Genomic DNA, 11,452 nt, shown 5'->3' on the forward strand with positions numbered 1-11,452 from the left:
GTGGTTGGGGGGAAGGAAGGGCAACCTGGACGCCTTTCCACTGGCCCCCATCAGCCATCAGAGACCAGAGGCCACAGCTGCTCCTCCAGCAGGGCTATGGTGAGCATGAGGCCGCCCCCCAGCAGCAGCCCCAGCCCCTGCAGTAGCACATTGAGCGTAGGGAGGGGCCCAGGTGGACGTAGCAGGGCTGGTAGCTGAAAGAAAATAACAACATCAGGATCCTGGCCCTGTCTCTGCTCCTAAAACAGGAGAGGGAGATGTCAGCAGCTCTCCCCCACCCAAGCTCTTCCACACCCCTGTTTCTCAGGCATAGTCCAGCCACCCTTCTGGGGGGCCACAGCGGGAAGCAGAGGGACCGATACTTCCCTCTCCTCTACACCCACCCCACTTCCCTTGGTTTCTCCGCACTACCCCACACCTCACCATGTCCACAAGGGCCACGTAGAGGAAGACCCCGGCAGTGACCCCAAACACCCAGGGAGTGAGGGGGACAGGGCCCAAACTGAGCCCCACCCCCAGGGCTGCACCCCCTAGTCCCAGGGCTCCAGACACCAGGCTCAGCAGCAGCAGCCGCCGGAAGGGCAGCCCTGCCTGGAGCAGCATCGCGAAGTCACCTGTGGGGAGAGAGGACAGGGTAGGAGGGAGTACGCCAGGGCTGCCCCTCACCCATGTCACCACCAGCCTCCAAGTTCCACCCCTTGGAGGTCTCTCCTTTCTGGAGTCGACCCCACTCCACTCCTGCCATTCCTACCCAGTTCATGGGGCAGCTCGTGGCAGAAGACTGCTACGGTGGTGCTGAGGCCACTGGAGAAGCCATCAGAGAAGGCAGCGCCTGGGTGGGCAGGATGGGAGGTGGTCAGTCTGGAAGAAAGCTCTCCCCAGAGGAGGCTGGGGCCTGCATTCCCTCTGTGATCCTCCCATTCCCCGTCCCGCCCCCCTCCGCTTCCTGGTAGCTCTCTCCCTGCCCCATCCAGTAACTAGGAGGCCTACCCTCTCCCTCCCTCCCTCCCCCCCTCACACCTATGGCCAGCCCATCAGTGAGGTTGTGCAGACCATCCCCCAGGAGGACCATCCACGTGATATTGGTGCCACCGCCACCCTGACATCCATGACTGTGGCCTTGGCACCCAGGTGGGGCCAGGACTGCTGGGGGCTGGCTGTCCTGCTCCCTCTGGCCCTGAGCCCCTGGCTCTGTGGGAAGGAGGAAAAGAGCAGTGTCGGTGGCTGCGAGTGAGAGCTGAGAGCCAGCGCCCGCTCTTCATGTCCTCCTCCGGTCACCTGGAACTGCCTGCAGGGGACGAAGCGCCATCCCACTGCCATCCTCCGGGTCCAGGTTTGGAGTTCTGAGATCCTTTCTTTTTCGCCGGCAGCATCTCTGAAATGGCAGAGGGTGTCCCTCCTGAGGGAGGGGGCAGCAGAGCTGGGGGCTGAGGAGCGGCCAGGCTGCCGGCAGGGAAAGTGAACACCTGGTCCCCCCTCTGCCACTTGGGGATGTTCTCTGGCCTCTGCTCTCTTCCCAGGCTGGCACCTCTCTGTTTCTTGTTGACTTGAACTCAGGAGAGGAGGCCGTTGGGCCGGAAGTCCTGGGTCTGTGCTGAGGAGCCCCAACCCACTCCCTGTTAGCTGTCAGGTCCTGCACAGTCAGGCAAACGTCAGAGCCAGGAGCGCACTTGGCCCCTCACCTCCTGGCTTGAGTGGCCAGTTGTTGGCTAGGGCTCTGTTCTCGGCAGGAAGAGGACAAAAGGGTGTCACTCACTGGCTTGAGCCCTCGGCGCCGCAAAAGCCCTAGCATGTTCTCCAGGACGAAGAGAAGAAAGAGACCGCCAAGCACCGACAGTCCTGGTCCCAGGTCCTCCTCTGGCTGCCCACCAGGTCCAGCATGCTGCCCTCCTTGCGCCTGACAGAGAGGCGGTCAGGGCAGACTCTGGAAGCCCCTGCACCCGACAGCATCCCCCTCCTGAGATGGCGGAGAGAGGTGGTGAGCCTTCACTCATACACTCTACTAGAAGGCAGCTGTGGGCTGAAGCTGGGGTGGGAGAGAGGATGTCCTATGACTGGGAACACACTGGCTCCATGGAGGCTCTCCACCCCTGGGGCAGGGGGACAGGAAAGGGGCTTCACGTACATGTGGCAGCAGGTGTAGCAGGGCGTCCCCACAAAGAGTGCCCACGGCCAGGGCCCCCAGAAAGCCCAGCAGGGGCTGCAACAGATGAGGTCCCAGGAGCCGCAGCAGCAGCAAGGAGAGGGGAGCAGGCAGGCTGAGCAGCAGGACTGCCAGGGCACTATGAACCAGGGCTGGGGAGAATCAGGGGCTGAAGTTAGGCACGGCTGAAAGGGAGGCCTTAAAGGACATGCTGCAAGGGGAGGAGGGACCCCAACGAACCCTCTTCCTTGGCTTGGGCCCCACTCCCTACAGGATTCAGGTGCCCCACCACTTGCTCTCCCCCACTGACCAGATAGCAGATCCCTTGGGGGGGTTGGAGCTGGGGCCCGGATGCAGACACGGCTGTCAATCTGATAAAGCAGGGCTGGACACAGCAGAGCAAACTGACGAGGGGTCAGAGGAGCAGCAGGGCTCAAGCCAAAATTGACCAGCAGCTGGGAGCCATTCAGACACTAGGGAAGTGGAGTTGGAGGTCACACATTGGGGAATTGCTGAGAACTGTGACTCGGACCTTTAATGTCCGCCCTTCCATTGCATGGGCTCCTGGGTCTCTCCCAGGGTCCCCTTTGCCCACACTGGCAGGTGCATCAGGGACTCGGGACAGTTAGGTATAACCAGTGTGTGTTAATTATTAGTGAATATTCAAACCAATGCAAATATTCAGTTCAGTACAGACTGGGCGCTAGTGAACATCGCCATCATCTCCCTCCCTCCCAAGCCCCTGACATCTCATTGATTTGGTGATGGAATTGGTTGGACAACTAGAGCCCTCCACTGCAGAATCTTAGAAGGGAAAAGAACCTAAAATGCCATCCAACCGTCCTCTCAGCAGCCCTGTCACTTGTTCAACCAGCCTTGGCTTGAATGCTTCCTGGGATGGGGTGCTCACCTCACCAGGCCTGTTTCAGGTTGGCTTTGGCTGCCCTCTGGTGTACATGGAACCAGTTCACCGACTTTCTGGATGAAGACAGCCATCTACCGCCTGCAGGCCGCATTCTCCAGATAACCAGGCCCAGAGGCTACCCTGGGCTGCTTCTCTGAATTCTCTGCTTTGCCAAGTGTGGCCCCTAAACCAAGTCTTGGAGCTTGGGGTATGGGTTTATCTACTCTGAGTCCAGAGGGGACATATTTCACTACTGGAATAACATACCCTAAGATCACACCTGGATTTTTTTCTAAGTAACCATTTTAAATGACTGACTTTTTAAACATTTCAGGCCATCTAAATCCCATGGCTCCTTTCCCCTCGCTACAGATCATCAGACTCACATCCTCATTCAGATGGTCAGCCAGTGAATGGTCCAGCAGCAGAAGCCTGTGCAAGAGGCCCAGGCCCGATGGGGCTGGCCCATGGGGTGGTGCTGGGGCCTCGGTCTCCTCCAGGTCACCCCGCCCAGACGGGTGCAGAGGCAGCCCTGCCCAGACGTCCACACTCAGCTCGGGGTCCTGGGGCCTAGAGTGGATGGATAGCAGAGTCAGACTTACTCATGTTCTCTCAGAAAGGGGCCTTGAAAGGATATAACGAGTCAGGTTCTGAAAAATCGGTAATTCCAGGAATCTGATTTTAGGAAGCCAGAGCCAGAGGGGACTGATCCAAGTACTGAGAAGAGCTGGGGTGTGACGTTTTGGGACGGGGAGAGGGGTTAATACCTGTGCGTGGAATTGTCTCCAGCTGGGGGTGTAGCCCGACCAGCTGGAGGCCCAGCTGGAGGCCCGTGGTGTCCCAGGTGGAGGGCCTGAACTCGGCCTAGCCCCAGGCTGTGGAGAAGCCTCGCTAGGCCCCCTGCAGTCAGCGTCCCATTCTCCCCATACAGGCCAAACAGCTGGGCCAGGTAATGGTTCTGCTCCTGCTCAGCAGGGCCCAGGTAGGGGGCTGAGCCCCCTACCCAGCCCAAGGCCACCCACACACACAGGCCAGCCAGCAGATGACTCACTGGGGGCCCCATTATTGGGGGGACAGGGTTAGAGGCTCTGGTTCCGGCTTCTACTCCCCCAGGAACATCCTGAGGACCGTGCCCTGGAAGAACAAGGAGGAGGGGCTGGGGTTCCTGCCCTGCTGTCCAGCCCAGGGCCTGGGGAGCCTGCACCCCTCACACCACCCCCTCCTCGAATGCTGCAGCGGCAGCCTCCTTCCTTCCTCCCCACTGCCTCCTTCTGAGCAGCCTCTTGCTTCCCAGTTCCTAGAGCACCTTCCCTGAACCAGAACACTCCCCTCACCTGATCCAGAGCTGACCTGTCACCGTCCCTCCCCTATCCCCCAGACCCCACCCCTCAACCTCACCCCACCTCTCTATCCCCCCTCAATCCCCAGGGCCTCACCCCCACTGGCAGTGTGAGAGCCGTCACCTCAGGTCCCCATGAGGCCTCGCTGTGGACACTTAGAGGTTCCTGGGTCGTGGAGGGGAGCCAGGCTCAGCCTCCAGCTGCCCAGGTAGATCGGAGGCCATGTCAGATAGAGGGCTGGGATGGACAAGCCCCCCTCCTAGCCCACCTGCCTGAGGGTGGGGCCAGGGAGGTGCCAGTGTGGGAAGGCTTACATCAGAGAGGAGTTAATGGTTCACTGGTCTCTGGGGTGGGGGTCAAAGGTCAGTCTTGGCTGGGCCCCTGAGTAGGGAGGGGCCACCCTCTGCCCCTGGAAAAGCCACATGGCCAAGGAGAACCAGGGCCTGGGCTTTTCTTCTAAATAATTTACACCCCAACCCAGGTGGTACCGTCTTAGCCTCTCCCTGCCTATACTCCCACCTCACCTACCTTACATATGGCATCGGGCTTCATTCATCTCCAACCCCCATCCCCACATTCCCTGGGAAAGTTGGACCCAGGTGTCCCTAAGCTGGAGAGGAGGGTAAAGAGGCAGATAAGTGGCAACCCCAGATGCATGGGGAAGAAATTGTTTTTAGCACTTCCTCATCCCAGAAGAGTAAGAGCCAGAACTCTGGGAATCTATGACCACAAGAGGGGACGCTCTGGTGGGAAGAGAAAAAGAGTACCTGGGCCTCCTCAGATGTCTGACCTGGCTTAAGGTTGGGGAGCACAGTCTGACTGGGGTGACTGGTCCAGGGGGTCGAGGTCAGCGTTACCTGACAGCAGGAAACAGGAAGGACGCCCAGAGGAAGGGGGACACAGTCTTCTTGGCTCCAGCTGTGGGGGGTAGGCAGGCTGGCGGACAAGGGTCACCGGCAGGGAGGGGGCAGGGGAGGGGCACTACCTTAAAGGGGCAGGCCTCCTTTGCCCAGGCCTTGCCTGTAACCTATCTCCCCTCCACCTCCTAGGGACACCCCACTCTCCCAAATGCCCAGCTGCCGACCTCTCCATTTTCCCACAAAGAGCAAAGGAGTCCAGTAGAGAGTGGTAACATTTATTAGGAAGGAGGGATTCAATTAAACTTCCACATCACACACCCAAGAAACAGACTGTAACCGTCGTTTCTAAAGAGGAAAGAGGGGAGGCAGCGGGCCCGGACTCCCAGGGGACAGGCCGCTTCAGCTGACAAGGAGGGGACTATGGGCTGAGGGTGGATAAGGCCACTGCTCACCACCCCTCCAGTGAAGTTCAGTGGCTAAAATACTCCTACACACCCCCTGCCCCCCAAAGCCAGCAGCCCAGTAGAAAGCTGTGTTCTCTAGCAGAAACCTGGGTTGTGGCTGGTGGCAGGGAGGAAGAATGTCTTGCTATCTCTTGCTGCTCCTCCGGGTTTCTTTGCCATTACTGACAGGGCTGCTGGAGGGGCCAGGAGGGCCGGCAGGCGTGTGGTTGGGCTGGCTTCGGGTAATTCGGGGGGTGGGGGGGTGGGGGGGAGTGTGAGGGGGGTGTGGGCCACCACCAGGACCTGGTGGGGTGCTCAGTCCATTCCCGTTCTGGCTCTCAGAGGCTAGTTGTGGGAGAAGGGGAATAAAAACCGGAATTAGAGAACTAAGGTAGGCAGGCATCCATCCCCAAGGCCTCCCTCCAACCCCAGCAGGCAGCACAGTCTCCACCAAGCACAACTGCACATTGATGCTGTGGGACCAAGTGCAAAGAATGTGAGTTGTAGGAATGGGGCCCCAGAGAAGATGCAATCATCATTTTGGCAGTTGCTACATGAACTGTCGTATGATTTTTCTTTCTTTTTTTTGTAATTGTTTTTTTTTTTTGGCTGCGCCACACAGCTTTTAAGATCTTAGTTCCCCAAACCAGAGATTGAACCTGGGCCCTCGGCCGTGAAAGTGTGGAGTCCTGACCACTGGACTGTGGGGAATTCCCGATATTTTTTTTTCTCTTTTATCCACCTCTGTATCATTAGGAGTCAGATCTAGAATTAGCTGTTTAGTTCTAGGCTCAGGACCACCGACAAAAGATCCCTTGACCAAAAGTGACTGTAAGACTGGAGAAGCATTGGAAAAGGAAGGGCCTGAAGTTTCTATCTCAAAATGTAAGAAGGATCTTAAAAGAAAGAAAGAAAGAAAAAAGTGTGGTGGTTTGTATCACAATGATACATGTTCACTTGGGAAAATAGAAATAAGAATAAGCAAAAAAAACTACGATACATACTCTCACAGAGTAAGCAAAAAAACTATTATACATACTCTCACACCCCCAAAATAATAGACAACATTTTTGTGTATATTTTCAGTGTTTGATGGTTTCCTTGAACTACCTTAGCTGTGCAAATCATTATCACCACACTTACCACAGTGTGTTACAACTGTTGTCTGTGGGACTATTTCCTTCATGGACTGCAAGCTCCTCAAGGCAAGTGCTATGTGTTTTCTTTGGCATTCCTCATCTATAAATGCTTGTTAAATGAAGGCAGAGGCCTGCCTCTCACATACATAGGGCGTCATGAACCCTAACCATATCCCTGCTGAATCCTTCTGCTCCATCAGACTAAGATATCTGCAGCCAAAATGGAAGAATAAAGCCCTTTCCTTAATTCACAGAAAAAATGAGGAGTATGTAGAAAGTCATCATTTTTATGCCACATGTTTTTTTTAAAACCTTCTGTACCTGTTAGCAGATGACAAAGCGAATAAACATCTGGCAAATGAATATCAGGGACAAACAGGCTTAAGTGTACCTTATTTAAAATATTTTTATAAATTATGGAGTTATGGAGACCTGAGAATACGTAATAGTCATATTTTCAGTTGAAAACAAGGACGCTACATTTTTGTGGTGGAATTAAATGTTGTCATTTCACGGTGTTTCTAAAAAACACCGTGACCCTGAGTGGTTCTGACACAGACAATTTTGGAAACCATGGTAACTGGGGATGCAGACACAGACTGAGGAAGGGCAGAGGAAGCCTGAAGCCTAGTGTCACAGGGAGAAAAGTAAGGCATGGATCAGAGGCAAGAGAGAGACAAACATCCAGGAGTGGTAGGGTCAGCTGCGAGATGACCCAGAAGAAGAAAAGAGCAATAAAAACCAGGTTCCTAAGGAGAAGCCAGGAGACGAAGGAAATGATGTTGGTGAGTGATTCTAATCAAAAGCTGATGATCTGCAGTAAGCCAAATTCCTCAAGAGACCAAAAGCAGGGGCTTCTGAGTTGGAAGAACCATAATCCTGAGGGCCAAGGCCTAGAAGCAGGGCCTTTAGTTTTCAAGAAAGTGGCAACCCTAAAGGGGAACTGTTTAGTGCTTAAAGTTGTGCAGTGTGGATTCCATGCTGAGTCCTTTAAGTAACAGTGTATCAGAACTGATAAGAATCAAAATAGGCAAGGGGAAAAAAAGCAAGGTTCTGCCAGAGAAGAAGCAGAGAGGAACAAGCTAGAATGAAAGAGGGCAGTCTTTGTGGAGAAACTGCTCTCATTTTTGCCTTTGAGTGGCAGTGGCAAAAGGGAGCTCTATCAGTGATAGAAACATGGCGCCAAATCTTTTCACCCCAGGGACCTGCAAAAGAACTGAGAAGAGAGATTTGGAAAAGGGATGAGGGCAATGCATCTTTCCAGGCTGGGGAGATTAGAACTAGGAGGACCAGTGGATGGAAGGAAGAGGTTTACCTGGAGAAGTGGCAGGGGGTCCGGTGGTAGGCTGGGGAGCCGTAGGGCTGCTGTCGTTCTGCACCTGAAGGCACAAATGACACATTCAGACCTCACTCCCTACCGTGCTTCTTGGCCTGACCTGCCCTCCTTCCGCACAGCACAGCCATGGGACTCACCGTCTTGTTGGGTGCCTGCTGGGCGCTGTATTCTGGATTTGGCTCACTGAAGTTAGGAACCTCAGAATAAACCATACAGAATCTGCAAGGGGAGAAAGTGGCAAAGCCTCAGGCCCAACCTCTGGGCTACTCTGGAAACCTCAGAAAAGTCCAGGTACAGGACAGGAATGCACACCCTTAAGCTGTCTCCTTGCAAACCTCAAACTTCTCTCCTTGGCCTGGTGCTTCTACATCCCCAGCTCCAAGACAGCACTTACTCTCCAATCTTCTGAAGATCACCCCCACGGCCAGTGTACAATGTCAGACAACCTTTGAACACTGAAGCGTACCTGTGGGGTCACAAAAAGCAGGATTCAGAGTTACAGGGACTGTTAATCCCCCCCCCGCCCCGTTACTGCCCTTGAATAGCCAGAAGTCACCTGATGGCTTACCCTTTGGTGAGCCGGATAATATCCCCAGGCTGGATCAGGTTGCCCACGTCGTCCCAGACGGAGATATTGATGCTGCCAGTTTTGTCTGCCACTTTGCAGGTCCGAACCTCGTGCCCGTCCTTTGTCTTGGTCACTCGGCCTGGAGGGAACAGAACAATGGGGTTGGGGGGTGGATGGTCAAATAAATGGGGGTGGTGGTGATCAGAGGGATGAGGTCTAGATATTGGTGGAGTGAGGAAAAAGGTGTACAAACAGGGCAAAGTCAAATCCCTGGGGCAGGTGAGGGAGGGCCCAGCACCATGGAGAGGGCCCTGAGTGGGAAGAGGCCCAAGAGGCACTGGAGGCTTGGATCTGGCAAGAGTTCCATCCATCTACCCTACACTGCAACTCTCCGGGTGGGGGCGAGGAGAGAGACTGGGCGTGAGCAGTCCTGTGGTGCGCCCTGCCATGCCGGGTGCAAGTTAAGAACGGAGGTGATGTTTCCCCCCTCCTGGCCCCCAACCCCGAGAATGCGCGCAGGGGGCCCACCGCGCCAGCAGAGCCACCTGTCTCCAGCACAATGAAGATGAGGTTCAGATTCTTGAGCCCGGGCTTGATATCCTTCACGAAGGTCTCCGTCGTCATGCTGCCCGAGCCTCAGCACCCCACTAGAAGGGGGAAAAGGGGACGAAGGCTCAACGCTTGGAGCCTTTGCCCCCATGTCCACTTCGCAAGGCCTACCTATCACACTAGGCTGGGGTTAGGCAGCCTCAAACCCTCTAACTCTTCTAAAAGGGTAGAAACGAACTTCCCCAGGGGCTTCCAACTTCAAGATCAGAATTCGGGGGGGTCTCTGGATAGACTGCTTCTGGGCTGGAAGCCCCCCTCCCGGGATGCTCTTTCAGTATCAAGCCCCGAAGTAGGGAAGACGACGGAGACGGGGGCAGGGAACGTGGTGCGGAGCCAAGGAATGGAATCTCACTCGCCAAACCCTCCCGAACCCTCATCTGGACAACCGGGGACTCGGGGCATCCTCTCCCCGACCCGCAGCCCACTACCCACCCAGCCAGCCCGCCGTACAGTGCACGCCACTGAGCCGCCCGCAGGGGGAGCCAAAGGCCCCGCCGCCGCCGGATGTGGACCAATCGAACGCTGGAGAGCGAACATTCCCGGAAGTTTCCCCCGGCGGGCCTCCTCCAGCCAATCAGCACCGCCCCGGACCCCCACCACCACCGGCGTCCCGCCTCCAGTCCCCACCCGGCCAACCGCGATCCGAGATTAACGCGCCGCGAAGCGGGTGGGATTTAAGGTATTAAAGGAGCCCGGGAAAGGGTTGGTTGCGCAAGAAAACACGTAGACCACCAGGGGGCGTCTCAGGTACCAATTTTCCTCCACTTGACTAGGAGAATGCACTAAGATTTGTTTCTCCTAGACGTGACCCAGTGGAAAAAGGACCAAAGGTTTTTGGAATCCGGCGGACAAAAGTATGAAACCCGGCTCATCACTTCTTTTCTTGACAGTTCTTCAGTATGTGATCCCGTTTTGCAGACGAGAAAACGAAGTTATATAACAAGCTGTGTCTAGCACACAGCAGGCAGTTTCCTCCTCTTCTCCAACTGCTTTAACTCTCATCTTTATTCCTGATTTGGGGTCCTCGACTTTAATGCACTATCCAGCTTGGTCAAGATCTCTGGAAAACGCAGCACTCACAGTAGAGACAGACAACAGGCCGACTCACCCCCTCCCCCTTTGGAAGTAATGGAATCTGGGGCACCGAAAGCAACATTTGCATTAGACTCTCACAGTTTGAAAGGCACCTACCTGTTCCTAATGCACTTATCTCACTAGATCTCAGGGTCCCCTCAGAGACTGAAAAGAGGCCCGAACCTTTAGTTCCCTTTGAGACTTGTTACATAGTCAACAAAAAGCAGCTAGCTCTGTAATGTTGCCTATAGACCAATTATATATAAACAATATACGTACATGTGCATTACCATTTGCTTAGCGAATATCCATACCAAATACTGCTTACTATCAGATTAGCCTAAGAGGCCATGTAATTGTAATGCCTTGGTTTGCTTAATCAATCCCTTACCTTCTCCTAGAGGGCTTTAGGCTCCACCTTGACTTTCCTCGGAGCTCAAGTTCTCTCCCGCCCACACCCCCAGCCATGGTGCTGTACCCTAAGGAAATCAAACCACAACCCGGGAAGAGGGGCATTTTATCTCCCTCCTCTCCCCTTAGGTGTTTCAGGGAACTGTACAAGTGTTTGGAAGGCCGACTTAAAGACGTCAGGAGTGCGACTGGGAGAGAGGCGGGCAACCCTAGATCAAAGTTGTCCGGTCAGACACTCCCCCATTCCCCACCCCGTGGTCGCCTTGTTTACTACATATCCACTCCCATGACCATGAGTCATAAGATCGGGAGGCTCCGGGATGCTGACCACGGCTCTGGAAACGGGAGAGGGACCGGGGAGACGGCAGGTCACTGCAGGCCAGCCTCCTAGAGACGATCTCGCAGCAAGCCGCATCAGCTTTAGGGCACGAACACGTGTTTAGGGCACGAATACCCCTCCAAAGCGAAGTCTCGCGCTCCGGGAGAGTCGGCCTCCAGCTCTGCCGCTGACGCTCACGCTGGGAAGAACATAGAGCTCTCCCTCCCAAATGGCTATCTAGTTCTCGCTGGGACCATAAAGACTTCCGGTCTAGAGCGGAGGCCTGGCTAGCCTTCCACTCTCCTC

At 55.2% G+C, this 11,452-nt stretch overlaps 2 protein-coding genes across 6 annotated transcripts; both read right to left on the minus strand.

Annotated features, from left to right (window-relative positions):
- Window positions 1–50: 50 nt before the first annotated feature.
- Window positions 51–4,110, minus strand: SLC39A5 (solute carrier family 39 member 5). Its single transcript, XM_060112562.1, has 10 exons — window positions 3,815–4,110; window positions 3,434–3,617; window positions 2,454–2,616; window positions 2,126–2,295; window positions 1,757–1,897; window positions 1,279–1,375; window positions 1,021–1,191; window positions 752–832; window positions 424–614; window positions 51–194 (listed from the first exon to the last, which is right to left on the minus strand). Exons 1-10 carry the CDS (start codon window positions 4,108–4,110, stop codon window positions 51–53), a joined length of 1,638 nt encoding a protein of 545 aa, XP_059968545.1.
- A 1,398-nt stretch (window positions 4,111–5,508) lies between these two features.
- NABP2 (nucleic acid binding protein 2) lies at window positions 5,509–11,414 on the minus strand. Of its 5 annotated transcripts, none has more exons than XM_060111836.1 (7): window positions 11,156–11,414; window positions 9,279–9,380; window positions 8,734–8,872; window positions 8,560–8,631; window positions 8,303–8,384; window positions 8,145–8,208; window positions 5,509–6,035 (listed from the first exon to the last, which is right to left on the minus strand). In XM_060111836.1, the coding sequence occupies exons 2-7, from the start codon at window positions 9,355–9,357 to the stop codon at window positions 5,836–5,838; spliced, it is 636 nt and encodes a 211-aa protein (XP_059967819.1). In that variant the 5' UTR covers window positions 9,358–9,380; window positions 11,156–11,414; the 3' UTR covers window positions 5,509–5,835. The 5 variants fall into 5 exon arrangements, with proteins under 5 accessions (XP_059967819.1, XP_059967821.1, XP_059967822.1 ...); XM_060111838.1 differs by lacking the exon at window positions 11,156–11,414 and adding an exon at window positions 10,808–10,894; XM_060111839.1 differs by lacking the exon at window positions 11,156–11,414 and adding an exon at window positions 9,793–9,877.
- Window positions 11,415–11,452: the final 38 nt, after the last annotated feature.

Source organism: Mesoplodon densirostris, chromosome 11 (assembly GCF_025265405.1).
Source record: "Mesoplodon densirostris isolate mMesDen1 chromosome 11, mMesDen1 primary haplotype, whole genome shotgun sequence".
NCBI classification, from domain to species: domain Eukaryota; kingdom Metazoa; phylum Chordata; class Mammalia; order Artiodactyla; family Ziphiidae; genus Mesoplodon; species Mesoplodon densirostris.